The following is a 27,251-nucleotide window of genomic DNA, read 5'->3' on the forward strand; positions in this document are numbered from 1 at the left end:
ATTAGAAAATCTTGATTCACATAATCATGCAAACATTTCACAGAAACTTATGTTTTACCATGTATTTATGCTAGAAAAATTTGCTTCATTTTATAAAAAATTACTTTTCAATTAAAGTGGCAGACTGTTTTACATTTTCCCTTCCCAAATTATCATGCAGCTCAATAGACTGTTGCACTGCCCTCTTAGTTCCTGCAACAGCATAGCTCCCCAGTGCAACTTACATAAACAGAGTTTAAACTCCTTGTAAAATAGAGTGTAAGATTTCACAAAAATTTAGTATCTTAAAAAAATAGTTCCTCCTGGAATTGAATGTAGGAATTTCCACGTGAAAATCATGCTGAAATTTCAGTTAAGTAATTTTAATTACTAAACTGATTTTTCTACACAAAGACTACACACCACCTTAAAGATACCAGCCAACCATCTTCTGGTGAGATTCAGGGAGCGGCAGTGCAAGACAGCTACAAAGACTACAGAAGTCCCGGCTACTGGACTCCCAAAAGCTCAAGACCAAGAAGAACTAATGAAAAAGCCTAGCAGCTGTTCTCACAGTCCCGTTTCTATACTTTTTTTTAGGCCTTGGCCATGGTTACAGTCTGATGGAATTCAGTTAAGATTCCAGCTGTGTGATCACTGAATGAGTAAAATATTTGCAAAACTACCTATTGAATTTGTTCAGGCTTTCCACCATAAGGCCTGTGGGAAAAATATAGAAACAACACGGAGAACATAAGACACAGCCTTAAAAGGTTACCTACCTGGATTGCTTCTGCTAGTGGGAATACCATCCACAGATGAAAAGATCGCAGAGAGAACTGAAATAGGAGGCAACTACAAAGGAATCCTCCATATTGATCTCTTTTGAAAGAGTCCTTTATCAACTGAGCTTGAAACTAAGTTAGTTGAGCTCCATAGCACAGTATTAGGCCCATCTCCATCCTCCCCCTAGATGTAAAGAGTTTGAAATAAGTTTGGTGCGAAGTTACCCATGTTGTGAACATGGTAAGAAAAAGGACGACAGGATTAATTATGTCACTGTACATCTGATAGTGAAGGAGCCTCTAAAGCAAAGTCTTCTATTTTGCTTTGTAGATTCATCCATGTAATAAATAAATAAATAGGTAGACGTGAGTAAACAGAATTCCTATTCTAGATGCTGCTTTTATAATTTTATTGAGGACTGAATACTTCCAGAACAGCACGCGTGACTATTGTGGGAGAATAAAATAGCAATTATGCAACTTAGCGCTTTTCAATCTTGCCTATAGTATAAACACTGTATTGATTTAACTCAATCACTTTATTTAAACTGATGCAATTTGTGCATGGACAGGGTAGGTAGGCATGTATGTAGAAAGTCACTGCCATTATCTAATATGAGGCATATCTTAATTTTGCTCCACTGCAGGCTATTGAGTTTCAAAAACCATGATGTTTAAGTCTCACCCCTAGTTCCTATACTATCTCATACCAAAATCACCTCCCATTTTTTTCTTGTAAGTTTTAAAATACCTATATCATCTATTTATTTTACACAGAGTTCTACAAATTTTTGTCTTTCAGTAAAAGAAGTGAATCCCATAGGGTTTTTTTAGGAAAAAAAGTAAATGATTTTGAAGACTGAAAATAACCTCCGAGTTGCATTACACATTTCAGTAAATCATTGTTTTAACTTCTCAGCAGGTGACAGCACAAAGTTATTTACAATCTCATATTAATTCTGTACTGTATTAAGTAATTTGTTCTTAAATTTGCAATAAAAACCCCTACTATTAGATAATTATACCAGAGGAAGAGTTAATAAGAAAAATCAGGCTGTCTGTTTATTCCAGTTCTTCAGGATCACTTCAGCTGCATCTAGTGTGCTGTCTTTCTGCAAAACAAGATATATCACTATTACTGCAAGTATGGAGTTCTTGAAAAGAGAGTAGCAGTCATGATTATATCATCCCAAATCAATATTTGGCAGTTGCATCCTGTAAATATCTGTCAGTCAGTTTTTCATTAACAGTTATAGCTACAAATCTAGACTACACAAAGAATTCAATGCTGATTCCTTGCAAATATTTATTAGGTGTATTTAAAAGATACCATTTTTTTCTCAGCATTCATACTATCAAATTTAATGAAAGCAATACTTCTTATATAAATGTCTGGCATTTATGCAGTAATGCACTTGGCAGCTCTATATTGGAAACATGCTAGCATAGTTTCCCAATCTTTACATGTACAGTCAGGATTTTTAAATCTCCATGCAACCAAGTTATACTGTGAACTACTTAAACATAATCCTCTAAATATGAGTAATCTATCCACTGGCCAGTTGTGTGGCTTGGCTACAACCTGGTGAGTCATACAAGTAGTCTTTAACTTGACATGATTAGTGCTGTTCATCCTGGGCAAGCCACATTTACAACCAGCAAGTTTCATCCTGGTTGTTACTGGCTCAGTTTATATCATAGTCTTTATACCCCATCAAAAGAACTAAGTAACACAAGCAGAAACTCCCCTTCATTACTGGTTCAAGCTAAGGCTCCTCCGATCTTTATACTAGAACAGTTAGAGTTGCACATGTTCCATTATGCTGACTCTGTTACAGAATAATCAGGAAACATCTTAGAGCTGCGGGCTTATCAAAGCTTATGTACCCATCCCCAAAGTCTTTCAGTCTTTTCAAGAACACACTTCACAGGAGGAAGAATATGCAAAAAGGAGGTGCTCACAAAATGGCAAAAGTCAGCCAATTCACAAAAAACATGTAAGATAACTTCCTGTGTCTTTGTGTTCTTTTGTAATTTGGAGCTCGTGTGAAACCCTATGTATTTTCAGGCAAGTGAGCTAAGCTTGAATGTGACCTCTTCACTGTTTTTGTTGGAAACTGAATGGGCATGATGAGGTATACCACTCTGCTATACAACAGTTCTCTGCTCTGGATTATAGAATTCACCTTAACTGATAGCATACCTGTGTCACTCGTTTTCACTGTCACCACTGGTGAAGAATAATTTTAAAAATCAATAGAGTAAGCTAAAAAAGGCCTACCCACCCAGCTGTGTTCTGACAGTTGCCCTTCTTAGCCATGCCACCCACATTTATGATTTAAAGCCCCTCAGCAAAAAGACAGTTGAAGCTACTTTGTGCTGAATTTTACACCAGGCTAACTTTCTGTTCCTAAAACCATCCAACTCAGGAGATCCTGGGTAAAATGTAACCATCAGTCTCTTGCAGATTTCTGTACTGCATTGATTTTTAAGAGTCTTAAGTCTTCCCAGGACACAAAGTTACCTTAATGAAGCAAAAACGTATATATTTTTCAAACTGCCTTTTTGTCTCGGGACCACAGAATGCTGAAAGAGGAATTGCTGACAGCTTCTGAAACATAAAGCAGAAATATTATTTGCTTATTTTATATCTGTCTGAAAAAAGTCTGTTTTAAGCATGATGATTTTACTATTCCATTTCTAGAACTCTCCATCCCAACACGTGAGGGAAAGACAAGGTTCGGTTTTGTAGGGACTAGCTAGGCTTAACTAAATTAAAATTACTTTTCTTAGGCAAAACATTTCAAAGGTACTTTTGTACAACTAGCATTTAAGCATGCTGAAAGAAAAGTGCTAGGATGTAACACAAACCTACAGGGTACATTTTCAGCATATTTAGCAATATTTTAGCCACATCATTATCAGCAGTTACTATGAACACCAAGTATTTTGAATGGAATATCTCTACTACATTATTTAATAAGTACAGTTGCACTGCTCTTGCTTTCAATAGAAAAGCATTTCTAAAACTACAGTATGACCAAGACACCTTACCTTAGATGTTATCATCCATTTGACAAATTTATAATCATAAGGTTGTTTTTCATCTACATCAGAGAGATCCACATCTAAAAAAATTACATTTAAAACAAACATGTTGTAAGATTCCCTAGACTCCGTTAGGAAAGCATTCATTAACAGCACTTTATTATAGTTAATACTTAAGAATAAAAATGTGTGCTTTTATTTTAAAATAGAATTTAAAAACTATAATATAACAATTAAAATAGGCCAACAGATTGAACCTTTCCATTCTGACCTGAGCACTTGCTTTCCATTCAAAGCAAATTCAGACCTGTAGCTTGGAAGAAAGCCATGCAGTACTCCAGGAAGTCCTCAAGTCTGGGCTATTGAGAGATCAGGGCTGTGGAGGGTACTGAAGAGTGTATTTATTGCATGGACAGCAATAAACACTGCAGCTGCAGTTTCCTCATCTGTGAAACTGGGGTATCTAAAACTTTCTGACACATGGTAGCACTGCGAGGTCCAGCTGTGTTTAAACATGTCTGTGTGAATGACATGTGCCATTAGGACCAGTTGGTGAAAAACGTGGAACTGGAAAATGTTCCCCTGTGGGAATTCTTCCTCTAAAGTTACCATATCCTGAATTTCCAAAAGGTTTTGTAAATTTTGGTAGCATTTTACAGTGCGAGAAATCAGAATGCCTCCAAGAGCCTTCATGGTATGACTTCAGATTAAGAAAAACAAACAAACAAAAAAACCAGAAAGGGGAAAGCACAAATGGTACATACTCAGGATATTAAGCTAGGTGCATGGCTCTCAAACTTTTTCATAATCATAGACCTTTTGAAAATAGAAATTTTTATCCACCTCTTTTATCCTCCCTAAAACCTTGACAAAGCTTTGCAAAACACGGACAGTAGTTAGGATCGCAAACAAAAACTTCGCCGAAGTTCATAAAATCTACCTCTCAGGCTAAGGTCAAACTGAAAATTTCAGTCCCAGTTAGTACTTCTGACAACATTATGCAAACATGAAATGAGAATATAGTTTAAAATGAAACTTGCATTTTCAGATTAACTATAATATTTGCTTTCCACACCCTTTTTAATAAATGTTATACTAACTTAACGTAGAAACATCAACAATCATAAAGTATCCTCCATCTGGAATGACAGGCTTTAGTCCAACTTCTTGAAGTAGCTGAGCCATCCGATCACGCTTGATTTCCAGCTCTCGAGACAGTGAGTAAAAATAGCAGTCTGGGTCATCCATGCGTTTATAGTCTATCCAAAATGCTTGTGCCAAAGCCTCCTGGAAACATAATTCATGTTCGAAGTACTCATGGACACTCAGTAAACTCACAGACACTCACACACTTCCTACTGAAATCACGTGGATTTTTCTTCGATTCTGGCCCTTATTAAGCAAATCAGCATATACAAATTACACAAGCTACATCCAAGTGTGTGTAATTTGTTTACTTTGTGCTGTGGCAACACCCAAAGCACCCAATCATTTGCTAGGCACTAATCATATACAGAAGTCACAGTCCTTCACACAAAGGTTTACAATCTGAATTGAAGCTAAGTTTAAATTATTGATAATAATATATCATAGAATACTAGAAACTAGTAGACAGAGATAATGCTCAGTAAAACGAGACCTTATTGCAACAACTTTTATTTGTATTTGCTAGGAAACCACTAAGATTGTGATGTTTTATGCAAGAAGCAGCAGTTTGTAGGTAAAAGAAGAAAGAATCTGCAAGACTGTGATTTTTTTTTTTTTTTTTTTTTTAAATGTCTGGTGAGCTGATTAAATGTCTCCTCTTCTTGCACCCCATAAGATGTATTTTGACAACTAAAAATTCTTCGTTGTGATTACTGTTTTATTACAGTGAGGCCTACAGTTTTGCTACACCAGAAAATAACCTTCTCTGCACCATCTGTACCTACCTGTAATGGAGTTGGGCAAGTATACAGTGTATTTTGGTGAACAACTTGCAAATGCTTAATCAGGTTCTGGGGGCCAATAGACCAACCAAGCTAAGGGAAGAAAGCATGCATATGTCATACTTACAGCAGTGGTGTTACTAAAAATTAACACAGAATTAAAATTAGCTAATATCTCAAGTTTTTCTATTTTAAGAATTGGTAGTGAATTTGTTTTGATAAAGAATTAAGAAAAGAGCTGGTTTACCAAAGTTTGCTGAATGATGCCATAAAAAAAAATTCTAGATTTGAGACAACAGTTATAGTTTCACTTATCCCTATCTCTCATAGGGCACTGAGCAAGCTTTTAACTCTTCATATAACAAGGGTTAGAAATCAAACTGAGCATTTATGAGGAATGTTACTCCTAATTGCTTTCGAATCTTTCCATCTCATAAGCTCCTGTGTCAAAGGTGGTTTGAGCATAAAACAAAAGCTCACTACTGAATCATATATGTCATGGTTCAGTTTGAATACAGGTGATGAAGAAGAAAGACTTTAGCTGCCAAATGGTTAAATATTTTTGTTTACTTTCTGAAATGTATTTTAAAGTCAAGCAAAATATTATCATTAAATATTTTACAGAAATATAAGCCATTCCAAAACATACCATTATCACCATCTGAAAAATATCACCACAAAACTGGAAAGTTAAAATACAATAATATCCATGCTTTCTCCAAGAATCTTGACTGGTTTTGAACAAATCATACTGTGTTTATTTTTTTAGTATTGTTTTCTCACAAGAGCTTACTAATCGAGAGTCAAGAAAAGAATTAAAACATGGGTGTTCAAGACAGGTCATTGCTCCAACTGAATGCTATCTTCATGTTTTGGAGACATGGAGATTTGCCAGAAGCTTTAAAAAGACAGGTCATAGAAACGGAGACTTTTTTAGTGTAATAAATGCATTCTGTTATTTATATAACTGAACTCTTTTATATTGCTTCTTCTTACCTTCCAGCCAGTTACACTGTATGTTTTTCCAGCACTTCCTATAGTTATTGTTCTTTCCCACATACCTGGCAATGTAGCTGTGTATAAAATAAAATTAATTGGGTACAGGTGCACTCACATATTCCATGTAGTTAGAAAAACCGTACTGCCCCTAGCTCAGAACTATATGTTGATATATCATTGCAGCATATTAAGCAAGCAATGAGAATATTCTAAAATTATAGTGACTGTAACAAATGAGAAAGGATATAGGGACCAATGCTTTTTGGCATGAAAAGAAGCTAAGGATTAATGAAAGGAGAAAGAAGAGGCAGAAAAGGAGAGGCACAGTTTGTGAAAACTACATGGTAGTTATCCTCAGCTAAAATGCATAATTATTCATAAGAAAGATATGATCTAAGAGGTGGCTACCCATTCATCTCAAGACAGCATTATTTCTGATGCCTGATAATAGCACCATATACAACATTAACTCAGGCACTGCAAGCCACGTTAACAGAATTGCCCAGTTCAGCATCACTGGCTGTCTCAGATATCAGAAAAAGAAAAGAATTACTAAGACTTCTAACCCAGAACCAAACACCATAAGAATCAGAAAACTAGCAGAGTGAGTAAATAAATTATGTTTTGTTATATAATTTGAACAGGCCTGGGACTGACCGACAATAGCAGCTACCTAAGGATGTCTGCAAGGATTAAGGGACGCATGGAGGCCTATCTCTGTCTCTGTATTTGTATCTGCTAGGAGACCAAAACCCTTTGTTTCCTTTCCAAGGAGCTGACAGAGCAAAGGTCTCTTCCTGTAGTTTGCAAATTTTTTTCTGTACACTGCTTCAGGGAAGCTCTATTTGGACTCTTTAACTTAATTCATTTTCAACAAAAACAGATAAATCAAGACACACTTAAGTCCGAGACACAAAGTTAGACAAGGTCATACCACTACTGCAATTGCAGTGGTCAACAACATCCGGCTCCACCTCATTTGTACACTAGAACCACTACCAATGAATCTGTCAATTGTTAAATCCCCCCTCTAGGGAGACCAACGAACAAAGATTTTTCCAAATAAACCCACTGAATTTCATAAGGAAGTTTTTTGCAGCAGTTACCTGCATTAGACATGGTATAAGTCTCTGCAGTTATTTGAAAACATGTATTGTATTTTTCTGAGCACTCTTGCCAAGAAGAGAAACAAAACAGCAGGAAAGAAACTCATATTCCTGTTAGCCCACCCATACTCACTCAACTGCTCTGTGACCTTCAAAACAAAACAGCAGTTTGAACAGATGCATCTTCTAGCTAGCTGGGTCAAGAGTATAGACCACTTCCTAAAGGCAACAAAACTAGCTCTCACAGACTGCAAAAAGAATTGAATTTCAAAGCTAATGCCCTCTAGCGAGACTGTTTTGCCACATAGTCATAGGAATTCAACTTTGGAGATGGAATGTAACAGCATTTCAAACAATAGCAGCAGCAAAAGGGCACAGCTCCATCGCTTTTACAAGCAGCAGGTTTTAAATAGAGAGGGAAATTCTTCTGTGCCATATGGCAACATCATTATATGACACCATAACCATGTCTGACTACAATGTAAAAACTAATGAAGTGCAAACTAACACATATAATAAGCCTGTTACCTGGGATGGCACTCAGCTAGTTAAGAGGCTTGTTCAGAATCCTCAGTTATGAGATGCAATCTCTAAATCTGCCAGTGCAACCCTAATCATTACTTAGAGGAGGTCCACGGTTTTACAGAAGTCAGATAATGATGAGAAACATGATGAAGTGCTCTACACTACAGAAAACTGCTTCAGTGACAGCACAAAGACTGCACTAATTTTATGATCTGTGGCTAGCAACCCCTGTTAAATTGTATTAAGGAACCACCATCAGACCCTGTAAATTGATGCAATATCCATTTTGCATCTATCACAAAAAAAAGTGTCACTGCATTTGATGGAATATGTAGAGGTTAATATGGAAACACAAGAGTTTTTTAAATAGCGAAATAACACATTCATTTTTTCTTTTATTATCTTTTGTAGACTTAAAAGAAATCTAAGAAACTTAAGTCAAAAAGAACAGATTTTGTTTCTTTTACTGAAATAATGTTATTGTTTATAATATTACCCTGAAGGTTTTATAGTCATTTTAACACTAAAGATGATATCATGGGATCTATTAGAGAATATGTACCTAAACCTAGCTGACTAACTTGCATTATTATTACATGGTATTTTTGCATTTTATGCTAAACTACAGAACACCTTTTGTTCAACTGGAAACGTTTTGGTTTGAAGCATTAAAATGACAATACTGATACTAACAAACAATAGAGTTACTGTGTCTTAAGACTTCACCACCTGTCCACTAAGACAAAGTGTAACTGACAACACGAGTGTTCGGACCCCCTGCCATTGCAAAGGAAAATGGATTACCTTGCACCACCCACAGAGGTTTTGGTTCTGAGGATAGCTATTTGCATGAACCACCTGCTAAGCCCATGAAGAAAGCTTTAATTTAACTCATTTTACCTTGCAATTGGGACGTGATAAGCCACACATGATCAGTTACTGTGGTAACCTGTCAGGATGCACTGACTCAGATTACTATCGCATGAATGTACCCAAAATGTTCCCCTTCTTCCATGTCTGAAGGTCTTCGAGAAGGTATCGCTATCAAGGCACCACAACAGCCATGAAATTAGGCCACTTTCAAAACAGACTCATAGCCTATGCATGGCCAATACAATCAACATACTGCAGCTGTATGATCAGCAACTGTGTAGCTGAGCTAGTAAGTATTGCAAGGTCATTTAGATATAATTTCCTTTTTACTATTTATAAGATTCAGTTTTTACAATGATGTAGCCCCCACTAATGGAAAGTTTCTTTTATTGCCACTCTACATATATGGAATTGAAGCATAGAAGCAAAGTTATTCAGCATTCAACTTGTGGTAAAGCCAAGAAAAAAGCTAAGCTTTTTCATGTTTAAGTTATATTTATGTCTCTTGATTTCATTGTTTAATATCAGCTAGATGTCTCTATTGCACACAACTGAAACGTGCCTTCATTATGACAATAAGTACATCATAACAGATAGTTCATGCAAGATGCTACCATCAGAAACAAAACATCTGTACATATAAGAAGGAAGTTTTGGACTTTAGCCAGCTCAAGTACATCAGCAGATCCAAACCAAGACCACCACACTAGAAATTTTTACATAAATACTTAGCTGGAGCATTACAGGATTGGGGAGGGAGTTCAGTAACCTGCACTACATTCACTTGTTCTGAGACAGCAGGAGTGATTCCACTAACTTCAGTGAAACTTGGATCAAGAAGTAAATCAAGAGGGACAGGGACATAACATCATATTTGGTTTTCTGGTTTGCTCTTGTAATGGTGGTTTACCCCTGTAGCAATACTGCCTAAAGACGTTAGCATGTTTCACACTGCCCATGCAGCGACTTAATTCATTGAATTCAATGTCTGTTATTTAACACTGTCTCTGCACTTTGGAGGGACAGCGTTCATGCACTATCACCGCACTAATCTTTATATTTTTTTTTTTTTCTTTTTATGAGTAGAGGAGCAAAAATCCTCATTATGCATTCCCCTCACTGGTTATCTCTAAAATGCTTTGAGAAGGAAGTTTTAATCCCTGTTCCTTCTATTAGTTCTTCAGCAAAGCACAGTCCAATATACATACATGAACAGCAGTTACACTTGTCACAGCCAACAAAATAACTGAATAAGGATGGGATATTCAGATGATCATCTGATTTATGAGCATCAGTCCCACTGGTTTCTATGGATATGTGCTCCAAAATCCCTTAAGAGCTTTTGGAAATTCTGTTTGGAAATTATTCTTTAAAATGTTTTTCAGAAAAGGGAGGGGCTCTCCTCCTTAGAGTCTAAACATTGTAAAATATTCAAAGCTTGAAGTGTGAGCTCCTTCCAGCAACCATTATCTGAGAGGCACGTTTACAACATTATTCCACAACCACTTCTAAGATGCCACAAAAAATCAGTACCTATTTTAATGTGTTTATTTCCTTTATACACCAGCCATTCATACACCTCGTCGCTGATGCACAGGGTATCATGTTTAATACAGAGATCAGCTATTACTTGGAGCTCTTCTCTGGTAAACACCTGCGATACAATAAAGTAAGGGACAATGCATTAATCATAGTATTTCAGGCACACTCTGAAATTACAGTAGTGTTAAAGCAGGACTCTTACCTTGCCTATAGGGTTGTGTGGAGTGTTCAGAATAATTGCTTTTGTTTTGGAATTAAATTTAGTTGCAAGTTCAGCAGGATCTAAGATCCAATCAGCACTAGATACAGAGTTTCCACCATTTTTCTAAAAAAAACCCAATAAATTTATGCATTACTTGAATACAGCATGTTACAGCCTAAACAGAGATGCCCAACTTATCACCCTCAGACATCTTCATAACCATACTTGACAACCTATCCAATCTGTCCTGCTCTCCTGGGAGAAGGCACTTCCAGGAACAGGCAGGGGGGCTAAGAGCAAGGTAAATTATTATGACAGTGGCTGTCCTCTCCTGGCCACTGCTTGTCTTAAAGTCTCCCCAGGAACTGGTTTCCAGGACCTGGTTACACACATGCTGATTATAACAGTGTGTAATGCAGGAAGCCCAGTCACATGACAGGGGAGTTTATGTTCTTCCCAGGCACTAGAACAAGTGTGTGCATGCTTAGCTGGAAAGATTGATCACCACTGGAGAGATTCAAGGTCTTTTCCTCCTCCTTGTTCATATGAAAATGGCCAAACAGTTAAAAAGCTGCACCACTGAGGCTCTGGAGTTGCTGTGGTATTACACAAGGACAACGCAAGTTTGGGCCAGTTGCTACAGAGAACAAAGAGCATGGCCGCACTGACTTTCTGACACCTGCACATTACTGGGAGAGGGCCAGACCAAAAAACAAGGGTGTGAAATAGAAAATACTTGGAGGAACCCCATCATTCAAAACGTCCCTAGAAGGAGGACACCCAGATGAACAGTCTCACCTACTCCCACTGCAGTCCTGGAGGTTTTGTCACTCTGTGTTGTTCTGATTCCATGGTGTTTGTGGAACAGTCCTGCCTAAAGAGCCCCTCAGCCCTCCCCACGCAAGGCTGCCAGTCACCCAAGGCACCAGTGACAGGATCAACACTTTGCATCCAGAACAATCCTTGCAAGCTACCAGTGTAATGCCAGCAGTACCAACTTGAAAATTAACCCATATCAAAATTATTCCTTTTTACCAATAAAGGAAACAGTAATTCTCATATGTATAGCAAACGTCTACTGCATGATCGCTCCTTATTTAGTAAGCAGATTTTGAAAAGAAATTATATTCTGTCATTGTAGGAGTTGCTGAAGGGATCAGAAATCAAATCTTTTGAAAACAAGCAGATACAGAAATTGCACTGATATGTGATCCTCCTTCCCTTATTTGCATTGAAAACATTCTTTGATGACATCCAAAAAAGGAATTTTGATCAGCTTTCAGAATGCGCGAATTAAAGTAAATGAGAAACATCGTCCCACCTTCTCCAACACTAATAAAATATCTGCTTTGGATTATCATTTTCTCAGACTTAGACTATAGCAATCTATCTCATTTTTATATAATTGGATAATATAAAAAAAACCTATACAGAAGACCATCACCTAGAAGATGTTCATCAAACTGTATTGAGTATGGATGAGAAACTTTCATGATAAATAATTTTTTAAAAGCTACTCACATATCTCAGTGGGATAAAAACAGGCTTTGCACCCGCCATCTTTACCATTGGTTCATAAGAGTCATAAAATGGCTCTATTATTATTACCTGAAATTACAATCATCAGTATCAGAAACAGAGAATTTACCATGCATGATACCATCATATTCCCAGATTTACTTTGGTGACATAATTGGATGTTTCTGGCACTCCATCCTGATCTAACACTGCAGAATGTTCCTCCTTCTAGAACATCATATAACAATGCCCTCAGTCTAAGTGTGATAAGCACTACTCATTTTTGACAACACACGCAGGCTGTTCTTCTATAGTTACACATTACAATTATTAAGATATAATATTAGGAATGCTTGGGTCCTGCACACAGATTTGAAGGTGCAAGGCAAAGATGCAAAGATGGGAGACAGCAACAGCAAATTGCTGAACCACAGAACAGCTGCCCTGATTCTGTCCATGAAATTCCAGGATTTCCAAGTATCTAGAAATCTCAGAAGAATGACTTAAGTCCTAAAATTTTATCTAAAGAAACTGTTCAGGTAGAAAAAGAGGACAAATTCAAGCAAAACTGTGTAGAGGCTAGATAACAGGAAAACAAACAAAAAAAACCCCAAAGGCTAATAGCAGACAACTGTTACAAAAAAAAAAAAAGAAATGAGTATCAGAGCAACGGAAAAAGAAGAAAAGATACAGATGAGAATACATTACACAAGCAACACCAACAAAACACAGAAAGCAAAATGCATGACAACACAAAAAGTTCTTGCCCACTACAGATACAAATATCCCCCTCAAAATGACTTTTAATATCATTGTCAAAAAGGCAGACATCAAGTAGTGAAGGGATGAATCACACAGCTAGTACAGTAAACTAACAATCCTTTCTTTAAAGGACTTTTTTGCTTCTCTGCTACCTATGCTGCTACCATGCAATGGTCCAAAACAGAACATGATACACAATGGTTATTCAAACACCAAAAATACTTTGCGCCACCCTTAGTCTTCAATTGCAGACAACAGCCCACAAGTTTTCTCAAATAAGAAATCAGTGTGTATTGTGTCACCTAACAGTAATAGTGATAAATAAACTGCTACAGGTACCATAAGTATGAAAGAAAGGGGTTTGTATGTTGGTGAATGATAGGAAGACATCCAAAGGATAGTCTCCTGATCACAGCTTCTGAAACTGTAAGTCAGATGTGCAACTGTAACAAATCAAATTAATGGAGATCAGAAAGAAGCCCCAACATTAACTTATATTTAAAAGGGGATGAATAAAAAACAGGCAAATTCTCATTTCAGTGAGTATACGTGAATATGTCAAATAAAAACTTACTTCATCTCCCTCTTCAATTAATGCCTGTATTGTACTAAAAAGAGATCCATAAGCTCCCACAGTCACCAGGATATCTGTGAGAGGATCAATCTTTCTTCCACAAACTCTCTCGTACACTTGAGACAAGGCTTTCACCAGCGACGGATGTCCCTGTTTAAAGCAAGCAAATGCACCTGATTAGTGTGTTCGTGACAAAGTACAAAGCCTGTTTGGTTTTTTTTCCACATATATCAAAATAATACATTTTGAAATAGAAAAATACAAGATGAGTCCTCAGTGTTAATGGCTGTTAACAGGTAGCATGCTTTGAAGTTTTTGCACATTAGGGAAGAAAAGTAGCTTCAATTTATTCATATCTACTGGGAAATTCTTTTTGTATATCTGATGCTTTTTAATTTCTATCTTATTATCACATCTCAGGATAGCTCCAGGTAGCCTATAGGGGCACTAGGACAAGAAACAGGAGGAGAGAAGGGAATATTCTGACATCAATTCATCCTTACCCCCTTTAGAGTCTCTTTCCCACCCACCCATATTTCTATCTGAAGCTCCTTCTGTTTCTTTCCTTATCTTTCAACTGAAAATTATTTGGTGCAAGGGAAATCTTTTTATTCTGTTTCTATACTGCTGATAAACAGCACTTGTGATCAGAATGATGATTCATATAATCATATCCCAAATCTCAGAGCACCATTCACCACGTGTGTCCCTACAGGGACGTGGTGGTTAATGTACTCTTCTCAAAACATGCAAAGAACAAGAAAAGGAGCATGCAACAAAGGTCATACACAACATGGAAATAAGAAGGCACAATTCTATTTACTCAGGAAGAGTACAGGTTCCCTGCTGTGAAAATCTTTTTTCTTTTTGGAAACTTGGTAGAAATAGAAACCAGCTCCTGAGAAAATGCAACTATGTAACAGAAGTCCTTCTCTAAAATATTGAGGTTGTACCTCTACACACAAGACACAAAATCATAAACCCTTCTGTAAACAAGAACATTACCATAAATTAAGGCTTACAAGTCACTCTTGATTCAAATGACAGCCATTTCTTGCCACAAGCGTGTCAGCTACACAGGAATGCTGCACCACGCAAGTCACATTAGGTCACTCTACGGGCCACAGCCCTACAGTCAATGAGAGGTCCAAGCGCTGCAGAGAGCTGAGACAATGTCTCAATTATCAGCTGGATGTGCATCATTCATACTCATCCCTCCCATATTTGCTACCACAAATATTTGTGCTCAAAAACCTTAGAAGTGCCGAAGTTTGTAGAGGAAGTGCAAAGGCTGAAAATGCGAATATTGGTAAAAATTCCTCTTTAATTACTATCTACAGCATAACGTATCTCCAAACATTCATAGTTATCATGGGAATTATCAAACTATTTGGAAATAAAGAAGAAAGTGAAAGAAGTAAATATTGAATAATTGCATGCATTGGGAAAATTACATTTATGGCTGATTTGTAAATTATTTTAGAGAATCAGTCTGTGACTACTTGCCAGAAGGTAGACTGTAGCCCATTCTCTCTGTAGCCTTTTTCCCTGTGCCAAGGCTCCTCCAAAACCTTGCCTGCCTGGTGAGCAATGACATTTCAGGTACCTTACTGTGACTGATGAACATCCTAATGCTTAGCCCAGAAGTTCACTAAATCCCACCCATCTTTTGCGTGTGTCTGCCACTAAACAATTGCTTTATACTTTCAAGTTACACACAGATATATATAGATATGGATATGTATTTTCTACTTGCAGAGACTTTGCACACAACTAAAGGTGATTTCTGCACACAACTAAAGGTGATTAAACAAAGTGACCCAAAGAAGGATGGTAATGAGGTTCCGTTCACTGGGGATTTTTTTTTTCTTTTTTCTGTTCTTGTCAGGGCCCTGAGCACCCTAATAGGCCTTAATGGCCCTGGCCTCACCTGAGGCCTCTACTCAGAGCTGTGCCCCTGGTCCAGGGGCTCCATTTAAGTGCTATGCAGTAGGGTTGCTGGTCTGCAATTTGGTTACAGCCATGCCTGTACCTGGCCATAGACCCTGTTGATCCTGGCCCCCACCTGTAAGACTGATTCTGTGGCTTGACCTTAGACCTGTCTTGTCACCCTGGACCTGGCCAGTGATCACTGGGTTACATCTAACTGTGGTTAGCATTGCTGGGCCTTACCCATGGACTGACTTCCTGGCTTGACCTCAGGCCCACCTCACCACCACACGCTTGCCTGGTGATCTGGGCTGACCTCAGCCACCATCTCTGGGCCCGCCTTGCTCAGGTACTGTGAGACTGGGCTGGTGAGGCCTCCACCCTGCTTGCTGCGGTAGCTTCTCCTTTAGGGAGCTGCTGGCCACTGCTGCTCCCCGTCAGTTCTAATGCATGCAGATTCTCAGAGAACAGGCAAAAAGTTATGTTGGAATATATACACAATGATGCCACAACTACCAAACCAATTGCTGGCCTACCAGTCTACACAATGTTTTTCTACCACTGTTGCAAAACATAGTCACCTAGAAAAATATTAGACAGACTCCTTAGGGTCTTGTAGCAATCCTGACAGATGATTCTCAGCTGGGCAACATGGTTTATCTTTACCACAAAATATAAGAAAGACAAACCAAACAAGGAAGTGGTCATACTAAAACATCCTGCCTTGGACAATGATAAATGCCACACACTCACGCCCAGCTCAAGACATAAACTCTACAAGCCGACTTACAGAATGGGTAGTGACTATCGTTCAGGGGCAAAAACTTACTGTTTTTATCACTTCCTAATCTGCACTGAAATCTACTAGATGTTATGGGTGAATCTTTTCTTGATCCTATAGGCGCTGTCTCAACTGGTGTCAAGTATTTCTTTCTCATTCTACTGTTATCCTATCTGATTCATGGTTACACTGACCAAAATCAGAGGTAAATGTGTAATTTACACTCTTTAAACTGTGAATTGACTCTTCAGAGACAATCTATCCCACATGTTCTCTACCATTTTGCTCTGACTGAAGGATTCTGGCTTGAAGAAGCCTACTCAGAGGATGTTCATTAGTAACAGATAAGGCTACTAGATCAACTTAATTTGGGACATAACAGTATGACCTATAGATAAAACTAATTTAAAGCAAAGTGTCCTGGTTTCAGCTGGGATAGAGTGAATTTTCTTCTTAGTAGCTGGTATGGTGCTGGTTTTGGATTTAGTATGAGAATAATGTTGGTAACACACTGATGTTTTGGTTGTTGCTAAGTAGCGTTTATACTAGCCAAGGACTTTTCAGCTTCCCGTGCTCTGCCAAGTGCACAAGAAGCTGGGAGGGGACACAGCTGGGACAGCTGACCCCAACTGACCAAAGGGATATTCCATACCATATGACATCATGCTCAGCGTATAAAGCTGGGGGAAGAAGAAGGAAGGGGGGGACGTTCGGAGTGGTGGTGTTTGTCTTCCCAAGTAACCATCACATGTGATGGAGCCCTGTTTTCCTGGAGATGGCTGAACACCTGCCTGCCCATGGGAAGTAGTGAATTAATTCCTTGTTTTGCTTTGCTTGCACGCATGGCTTTTGCTTTACCTATTAAACTGTCTTTATCTCAACCCACAAGTTTTCTCACTTTTTTACTCTTCTGATTCTCTCCCCCATCCCACCATGGGGGAATGAGCGAGAGACTCTGTGGGGCTTAGTTGCCAGCTGCAGTTAAACCACAACACAAAGTTGATTTTTTTCCCTGTGGCGTGTTCTCCACTGAACTTGGGTCCTCAAGTTTCACAGTACTTACAAAGCCTCGTGTGTACTGGTTCAGTCTGTCAACTGCCGCTGCCTTTGCCAGCTCTTCTTTAACATAGCTGGGAGGGGATATATCAGGAAGGCCTTGACCAAGATTAACAATTGAGGGATCTGCTGCCACCTTTGTAAATTCAACCCTAAAGGGAAAAAACCATCTTAAAGTTAACATACCAGATAAAGTTATCTCTTCCTTCATTAGCATTAAAAGGCAAAAAAAGTATTTCACTCTGTCGAATTCACAGCAGTGGAAACAGGTTTAAATAGAGTGCTCACATGGAGAGGAGGGGGCTGGGACAATGGTAAGGAACCACAGGAGTCAGAGGGAACCCAATAAAAGCTTGACTTTCTACATCCACAGAATAACTTTCCTGCAAGCAGAACTGTGCTCAGATGTGCACACACACGAACACACAGTATCGGTGGATATAGGCAGAAATAGAACACTACCCTCTTGGCAAAATGAAGTAGACCTACTAGAACAGGCACCCTAAATGATTTAAAGGCTAGATTCTGTCAAGGGAAGGTGTCGTTTAAACTATCCAGTCACCTCAGAATGCTATAAAATTTGTTTTGTGATTTTAGGCAACAGACTGTTTCAGGCTGTTCATTAACTGTTCCTAGTAGCCTGCCAGATGCGAACATTAGGATTCTTGAACAATTTTTCTTTTCCTCGCTTCACAGGTAAGCGTTCCATTTTACCCTTTCCTCACTACCCAAATGTTAACAAGACTTAAAAAAAAAAACCAAACACCAAACAAAACAAAAAAAACCCCACATAGCATCACAGTTCTGTCAAAAATTAATACAAATAGCTAAAAATGAGTTTGAAGCTGGATGACCAAAACACCTTGCGTGTATATATACATGCATATGCATACAACTAATGTAAGCCCAAAATAGTGTTTTCAACAACTAACAAAATCCCATATTTGCCAGTGATGGCAATATTGCTTTGAGACCAATTTAATACCTAGAAAAAAGTGTATTAAAAATAATGAAAAATTATAAAGACAAGTATAATGCCTTTAAAAAGAAATCTGACTCATTTGGTAAACACAAAACAAGTGTAATTGAAATACATTACTCAACAAAATTAACGTTTAAATTTGAAAGGCAGCTATACTACCATGCCCAAGAGTTATACTTGTCTTACATGATTTACCAGATGAAGAGAAGCCCAAACCTAATATTTAAAGCTCAAGAATAAGAATTAGTTCACACCTTTAACAGAATTTGGTTCATTGCTTCTAAGCAGGTGCCAAATATATGGCATATATATATGGCGCATATATATATAAAAAAATATATATCTTCAGCAGAGATAGAAAGTGCTATGTACCTTCTTATTGGCAATAATTATCAATTTGGAAAGAAATATCAGCCAAATATATTTTCTGAAATTTGCAGATATTTTCCTTTTACTTACCACACATTGCTATCAAGGCCTTCAATTCGTCTTGTGTTTTTGTGTCTGAAGGCCATTGTCTGCAAGATCAAAATATACAGACAGAAGGGGTTTGTTAAGAAAGACAAAGCACTGTATTGTTGGATTCTGCATGACAAACCCTCCTTCCTGCTTTCTCAAATACACCATTGCCAGCTGAATTTCAGTAGTTACACAAAATTATAGACATGTTCTTTCATTAAGGCTTCTATAATAGCTTGAATTCAGACTAACAAGAAAATACACAAAAATGTCCTAAATTCTCATTCATCACTATCTAAAGCCACTGAACTTTCAGCAAGGATAGAGCAGGGGAATAATTTAGCTCAATAGCTTTAAAAGATGACCTAAAAAGAAAAAAATAGGGTACATACATTCTTTTTCCTTTCTATCATATACTAACAACTTAAAGACTGTTATTTCTAGCCCAAATCCTGCTCAATCCAGCTTGGAAATTGTGCATTTTCTATGTCATTTTATTTGTTAAATTGATGGGTAAGAGGAAAACAGCAAAGACATTTCCTATTTTCATTCAGACTTTTAAAACTTTAAAGTATTTACTCACAACACAGCAAAACCACATTGGAACATGTTTTTGCTGTATATTCAGACCTTCAATTAAGGTCTTGGAAAATTGCTTTAGAATAGACTTTCAATGAATATTCTCTGTAAAGGCAGAGAAAAACTTATTGATAGTTGTTGTATTTTTAAGCTAAAAAGAGAAAAGAAAGTTAGGGAGAAAAACAGATTTATTTCTATGTGCAAACAGAAAAAGTGTAAGCCCATTTATATCTTTGTAAACCAGCTTGATACTGGAAAAAAATTACATGAGAATTACATAGTCACTCAGTACTCCAGACACTCCTGTTTCTTTGAGTCAGACTACTTATTTTAGTGACTTTTACCACAGCCAGCTATTGTTATTGTCTGAAAGATTCAAAAACCACACTCTAGCTACCATGCTCTGAGAAGAAAAGGTCTGCCTTACTGTTACACTCCAAGTTTCAACTTCGAACCAATGGGAAAGACTCATAGTAGAAATATTATGCAGGCACATGTTTGCACTCTTGTTTACAAACTTGTTTACAGTAACAAAGCTACCATATACATAATGATTTGAAGAATGGGAAGCTACAAAATTAAACAGATACTTCTCTGCTCATATGTCTTCTCTACAGATCTGATTCTGACCTCATCTATGAGACACAAACACCAGAGGAATTAAGCACAGGACACTTTTTATTTGTCCTCAGGAAGAAAACCATTAAGGTAACTAGACAGGTGAAGTTGTACTTCTTGACACAGAACACACACCATAGTTCAGAAGAAGTTCTGACCAGATAAACTGTACTGCATCTATTTAAAAACACACACACGGTTTAGAAGATTAATCCAATTTTACAGTGTATGTCTTGGTAAATATTATTAATATTTGGCTGTACTATATAAATACAAATAACACAGGTACTACTTAAACTGAGCCACACACACACATATTTTTTCACATGCTAGACTACTTATCATCCTACAAGGAATAAGAAGTCTCACCTTGAATCTTTCCAGTTAATAATGAGAATTCTGTATGCTGCCATGGGTAAATTTGTTCCCTTGACCAGCTCTTCTTGAGGTTGTTTCTATTTGCTAAAAGCTAAAGGCTTATCAACTGCAGGACTTTTATAATTAACTGTAATGTAAATCTTAACTGCATTAAGTAACCTTCCCTAGCTAAAAATATATTGACAAGTAAAATAAGCCTTCACCTTACAGCTCTCATACTATCTTAAGTTTAAATATTTAATGATTCAAACCTCCCTATTTATTTTTTTCTTGTACCTTGAAACTAGTTTTAAAACAGAATAGCTGGACCTGCATTAGTTTTCAGGTTTTCAGAGATTCAGCTTACAGTGGGGTTCAGGTCCACCTTATTACTTTGAGAAAGCCAACCAATTAACTGACATTTTAAATGACACCTTAAGTAGCATTCTTTCTTCCAGAATGTCATGAGAATTCTTAACACACTTTTTTGTTTTAGCACAGTTACATCATCACTGGATAATCTTCAAGCCATTTCTAGGTGCAGGGCTAGGATTTCCATGAGTTTAAGATCAGCATTAAGCAGGAGAGGTATGTCCTCATCGAGCCCTAACTCTGACTCCCTGCTTTCCCTAACACTTTCTATCAGGGAAAGCACCTGATAAAGTCAGGTGCTGCTCGTATTTACCTTTCTTCCTAATACAAAGAAACTTGTGATTAAATAGAATGGCAATATGTTTAATAATGATAGAAGCAAATACTTTTACATGGTGCATAATTAAATTGTGGAATTCAATGTCAAAAGCTACAACTGAAGCCAAGATCTTAAGAAATTTCAAAAAAACAGGATTAGATTTCAGCACATTTAGTGAGAATATCCAGCTCCATTAAACAGAACACAAATACTTACAGCATATGAAAAACTGACTCAGGCAAAAGCTGACCTTCAAAGTAGCTTGCACGCTAAAAGAAACTTCTCATATGGGCAAAATATGCTACAACTGCCCAGTATAATGGTTTGAACATCTGTTTTGAAGGATCTGACACGTGCCTTGGTTGACCCAGGTTGCTGACCAGATGAACTGTTCTGACCTGGGAACACAACTTACATTCCAGTGTTCTATATGCAATGCAGAGTGTGACCTCTAACCCCCTACTATGTTGCAAAGCTCTGTTTTCTCTCAACAAAACTGGAAGAATTAAAATGAAGTTACACAATCTTATAAGCAGTTAAACTGGGAAGTTGAGAAGATTAGGTATAAAATTCAGGTACTTATATACCCCTTGTTATTGCAGCACCAAGAAGCACCACTACTCTCATTTCATTAAGCAAAAACCGAGATACAAAGAAATTAATTGACTTACCAAAAGTCTGTGATAAAGCTGGGATTGAACCTGTCCCCTGTATCTCAAGCTCTAGTGCCCTAACAACTAGGCAATCCTTCTGGCCTGATAGGTGCTAGATGTGACTTTAAAGACTGAAAAGGACACACAAAGCAATAATCACCAAATTCTGTCATGCTAGTGTGGTTAAATATTTGACTGATTCAAAAATCTTATCTTGTTCTTGATATTAAATGTTTGGATCACTGTAACAAGAAATAAAGAAAATACAGCTAATGCACATATATTGGCAACATCACAAAATTAGTGTGTCTCTAAAATATTGCACAAAATAGTTTTATCTATGAAGCTGAAGGAATACTTACTGCAGAGGCTGAAAGTTTGATGGATCTGGAAAGCAAATCTGTTCGTAGTTGGTATGTTCTAATGCCAAGGCAACAGAAGCTTCGTGAAGCAAAAAGCATGCCTGCATAATAAGTAAGTGCCCTGAAAAAAACTTACAGATTCCACGAATTAGTTTTTACACATCACTAAGCAATTTTAAAAGATAAGATCCCTTTCTCTTCCCTTCAATGATTTTGTTTCATTGAAATAAGTTCTAGTAAATTATTACCTTATTACATTTGTAAGCATAGAGGATGAAACTTTTTAACTGACAGGGCTGCAAAATGTTTCTGACTGTCATCTAGAAGGAAGGTTTCCTCTATTTGACAGCACTGATCTTCTTTACCTTGAATGACAATTAAGACTAAATGCAATTTGAGGTTCAAAGTCTCTGTTAGAATTGTTGTGAAAATGTGTTTGTGTAACAAAAATTGCTATTACAATTGCCAATTTAGACAGAATAGAAAAAGAGCCAGATTTTTTAAAAGTCACACAGCTTTAAAACTGGTCTTCATTTTCAAATGTTTCAAATCAGGTATTGTGAAACAGATAATTAAGATCACCAGTCACACTGGAGAGGCAGGCCTACGCACTTTATATAACTATACTAAGTTTCGCCACAGCGACTTGGCAAACATCAAATATCTACCGTGGCAGAAAACAGACAGCTAGAAAGGACGTTCTGCGTGGAGTAACAGATCATTCACTGCCTAGAGAAAATATGCCCTGTTAATCAATAACTCTAAAAAAGAAGTAAGAGCTAGTACTTCAGGCAACTACTTCCAGAATGTATTTTTAAATATATATATTGGATGACATTGTCAAAATGACTGGCATGTGTAAGAGAAAAAACATGTAATCCACAGACCTATGTCAGAAACATGGTAGCCACAGCAGTATAATTATTAACGTCATTTTCCATAGTTTACTTGTTAAAGAATAGATAACCCCTGCTTCCCCCCAGACTTTGCTACAGGAAAAGGGGAAGAAAACAAAAAAGAAAGAAAAAACTGTACTATTTGTATTAGAAACAAAGGAATGCCATTGCCTGTTAAAACAATACCATGCAAGCCTTGCAGGTAGAAGTAGATGTAATTCAATATCAAAGTAAAATATGATTTTTTCATTAAGAAGAATGGATTAGGTCCAATGAGAAAGTGTTCTTTACACTTTCAATGTAAACTAATAGAAAAGGTCAACCAATACTTCCTTTTAAGGATGCCTCATTGAATGAGTTAAGTTTGAAAAGTACGTTGATTTTGCCTTTCTCTTATTCCAGTGCTACAAACTCAGTCTCAATTCTGAAATTAGGGTCTTTCTCACACAGTGTTGAGTTGTAGCTAACTCAATTAGACCCTCAGCAATACCCATGTAATCCCATTGCATTTAGCAATCTGCAAGTGTACAATTCATTGATGCTTCCTTTACAAGAAGAAACACTGGCAACTTCCTCAATTCTGCTGGCCTGACGACTAGCAAAAACAAACAGCAATCTTTGACACTAGTCAGCAGATACTCTGGAAGACTCAAAAGAAATACATGTTTAAAAAAACCTGTAAATACATTTTAAGTCACTTTTAATAACAGCACTTAGCATATTTGACATAATCTTTGATGATAACTACGTGAAATCAAGAAGATTGTGAAGGCCTCTGTTTCTCTGCTTGTGTATGTTTACAAAAACTACTTATGTAACATACTGATACTATCTTAAAATGTGACTACCGCAATAGCGCTATTCTCCCAGGGTCAGACCAGAGACAGGACTACTCTTGCAGCACACTGCGAACACTTGGAGCAGTTAGCACAGAGGGACAAACACACCTGTCTTTGCCTGTTCCATTTTGTATTGAGGAGTAGCAAAATTAAATAAGAAACTTGCAAAACTTACATGCAAAACTAACTCGCAACTTCTGTAAGAAAAATTATTAACAGCTGTAAATATTTCTAGCATTAGTGCCATGCTGCACTGAAAGGCAGTGTGGTATTTGACAAGCCATTATTTGACACAAGGCAATCATACAAAACCACAACATAGCATGGGGAGCCGTAGATCTGTATCACTGTGGCATGGTCAACCTCTGCAAGTACCTGATGTAAAAAATTATATCCACCTTTAACACCACAGAAATGTAGAAACTGTGAAAACTTTGAGGAACACAACAGAAACAATACTTTGCTGAAGAGCCTCAGTAAGGAAAGTCAAGGCATCAGCATGTAACATTTGTTCCACTATGTTTCAGTCTTTGTGACACTTTTCCAGCGAATGCTGAACAGCGTTTGTTCAGACTCAAGAGCACTCAGAGACAAGACTACTGGCCACTAAATGGGAAAGCCTCCTATAAAATACTTTTATGACTTTTTTTTCTATCTAAAAATACCTCTTCTCTCTTCTGCAACACTGAATACTTCCATTTAAGCTACTCTAGGAAGTAAAAGCAAAGGATGCCTTAATATTACCAGATACTCTCCCACACTGATCTCAAAAAAAAAAAAAAAAAAAAAAAAAAAAAAAAAAAAAAAAGCAAGGGCTACTGGTTTTTTTTCCAAACACACACATTCCCACTATAATTGTATATGACATGTTAATACATATCACAGGCTCAAGAGAATTATTTACTGTTACTTTTAGGATGAGTGCACACTTAATTATTACCTCTGTATGTGTTTTGGCAATGACCAAGTATGTATAAGACATCAATGAGAAGTTTTATAATGTCCTAAGGTAAGTTTTTCTCATCAAGCTAGAAAGCGTCTTCCAGCTCATGAAAGTTACACAGTGCTAGGCAAACCCTGTTTCAACTCTCTTAAAAATTTGTAAGGTTCTTCAAACACAGAAAATGCACTGGTCTTTGTGGGGGAATGAAATGGTATTAATTTTTTCTTTCTTAGTCTTATTAATGTCTCTTTTTTCAATCTTGGAGCCAGGCACTGGCTTTTTGGCCAAGAGTCGTGTCTTTTAAGCCAGAAATTAACAGTTAGGAATACTTTTCATCCCATTCTAATTTTCAGTGCTCTGAAGAATTCATGTTTTAACTCGTAGTCAGTCCTCCTGGAATTCAGGCTTGCACAATCATAGAGAAAGCAGGAAGAAGAACACGTTAGGGAAAAAATGATAACGAATGACTACTCCTGCAGCTTCCTATTTTTTTAGGGAAGTGAGAAGCAAGGAAGGCTACTAGAAAGGTCAACACAGTAAATGTTTTTTAGTGGGGGTGAGAGGAAGACACATTCTGGTTGCTAATCTGGTTTAAACTCAGATTTGGTGATTTAAACTAGACCGGAAGATACAATTAGAATTTGTCATGGGAACTCTATGAATACATCTGTGTACTAACAATCATTTAGCTCATGCTGTGCTCTATAATCACTCCAGCACAGATACAACCTCTGAGTTGCAGGCTCTTCTGCTCCCTTCGCAACAGCTGCCCAGCCTCCTGGTCATACACTACCCTGACCTCAGATGCTGCTGCACCACCGGGGCATTTTATGAAAAGTTACATATTTGTAATCAATTGATTTTTTTCTGTTTGAAACTAAAAGCCAAATGCTGCTGCCCCTTCATTTTGAGCTTCAGTTATACCATCTCTACAAAAACAATGCCTTTGAGCTTGAAAGGCTTACAGTCAGACCCCTTAAGCTGCTGCATTTTTTCCATGTAACAAGTAGTCTTATTTTACTGTGCAGTCTCAGTGACAAACATGGTACTAGAAACGCTGCAAGCCCATCGGCCACCACAATAATGTAAATACAATCCCTATTATATTTGTGTTGTGTTTAATATTTGTTGGATATGCAAACCTGGAAAATGTTACATCTCAGCCAAACTCTGTGAAGCCTTTGAAAGCCTGTCTCTTTGTATGTGTCTAGAGGATGAAAGCTTTAGAGAAAGAAAGGGTGCCATCTTACCGAGGCCTCTCCGAAACTTATTTTTCTACCATCTAAAAGTAATAAATGACACGTCAAGCCAAGAGAACTGTTGCTAAAATTGCTGGACTCAGGGAAGTTGGGTGTTCTTATTACGGGCACTGAACTTAAAAACTGCTGTGCGTGAAGGATTTGTTGCAGTAGTCAACATTTTGTCACTTTTTCTAGAATCTACACGGAACAGAGAAAACTGAGCGCGGAGAAATAAATTTTACGATATGGAATGAGGGGAGGGATGAGGTTGTGGGGGTTTTTTCCTTACTTTTTTCCCCTCATACAGCAGCTTTCCCATTTAGCTACTTCAGGCCGCCGTGCTGCTTTCACTGCCGCCCTCTACCCACGCATATTTTCAGCCTGAAGCACTCCGCGTTTGCAGCACAAAGTTTGAAAGGCCAGAAACTGCCGGGCCCTTGCAAACCCCCGGCCCTCACCGACAGGCCCCGCGTTTCAGCAGAGGGGAGGGAGCCGGCCGGCCACGGGCCGCCCCTGCCCAGTACCGCTCCGCATTCCCCGGGGCCGCGGCACCGGCTCCCAGCCGCTCTCAGGGCCAACAAACGCGGCCGCCCGCCACCCCGCAGCTGAGGCTGGGTGCTGGCGAGGCCCAGCCCGCCCCGGGGCCGCTTCCCCCGCAGGCCCTCGGCGGAGACAGCCCCTGCGGGCTCGGCCTCCACCCGCTGCCCACGCCACCGCAACTCACCGCCCCAGCGCCGCCTCCCCCGGCCACCGCGCTCCCGCCCGCGAAGGGAGGCGCGGAGCCGCCGGGGCGGAGCTACGCTCCCGTCTCCCCGCCGTCCGCCGGCGCTCCCTTGCGGCGGGAGAACCCTGAGGGAAATGGCGGCCCCAGGGGGGCAGAGGGGGCTCTTCCCTCATCGCCCCCGCCCCGGGCCTGGGCGCCGACTGGGCCGTGAGCGGCCGAAGGGAGCGTGAAGCAGCCACGGGCTGTCGGGCCTCGCTCCTGAGGGGGAGGCGATCCGCCAGAGCGCAGCGTTAGCCACGG

The 27,251-nt window shown here is 38.4% G+C and overlaps 1 protein-coding gene across 4 annotated transcripts; it reads right to left on the reverse strand.

Moving 5' to 3' along the window:
* Nucleotides 1-26,982, reverse strand: KYAT3 (kynurenine aminotransferase 3). Of its 4 annotated transcripts, none has more exons than XM_082312424.1 (14): nucleotides 26,952-26,982; nucleotides 22,309-22,439; nucleotides 19,049-19,107; nucleotides 17,615-17,759; nucleotides 13,842-13,991; nucleotides 12,509-12,595; nucleotides 10,988-11,110; nucleotides 10,777-10,897; nucleotides 6,737-6,813; nucleotides 5,744-5,833; nucleotides 4,913-5,099; nucleotides 3,819-3,892; nucleotides 3,289-3,375; nucleotides 1-1,876 (listed from the first exon to the last, which is right to left on the reverse strand). In XM_082312424.1, the coding sequence occupies exons 2-14, from the start codon at nucleotides 22,405-22,407 to the stop codon at nucleotides 1,814-1,816; spliced, it is 1,362 nt and encodes a 453-aa protein (XP_082168550.1). In that variant the 5' UTR covers nucleotides 22,408-22,439; nucleotides 26,952-26,982; the 3' UTR covers nucleotides 1-1,813. The 4 variants fall into 4 exon arrangements, with proteins under 4 accessions (XP_082168550.1, XP_082168551.1, XP_082168552.1 ...); XM_082312425.1 differs by having other exon boundaries at nucleotides 22,309-22,429; nucleotides 26,952-26,976; XM_082312426.1 differs by lacking the exon at nucleotides 26,952-26,982 and adding an exon at nucleotides 26,517-26,584.
* Nucleotides 26,983-27,251: the final 269 nt, after the last annotated feature.

The sequence above is a fragment of the Platalea leucorodia genome (assembly GCF_965183815.1).
Source record: "Platalea leucorodia genome assembly, chromosome: 5".
NCBI classification, from domain to species: domain Eukaryota; kingdom Metazoa; phylum Chordata; class Aves; order Pelecaniformes; family Threskiornithidae; genus Platalea; species Platalea leucorodia.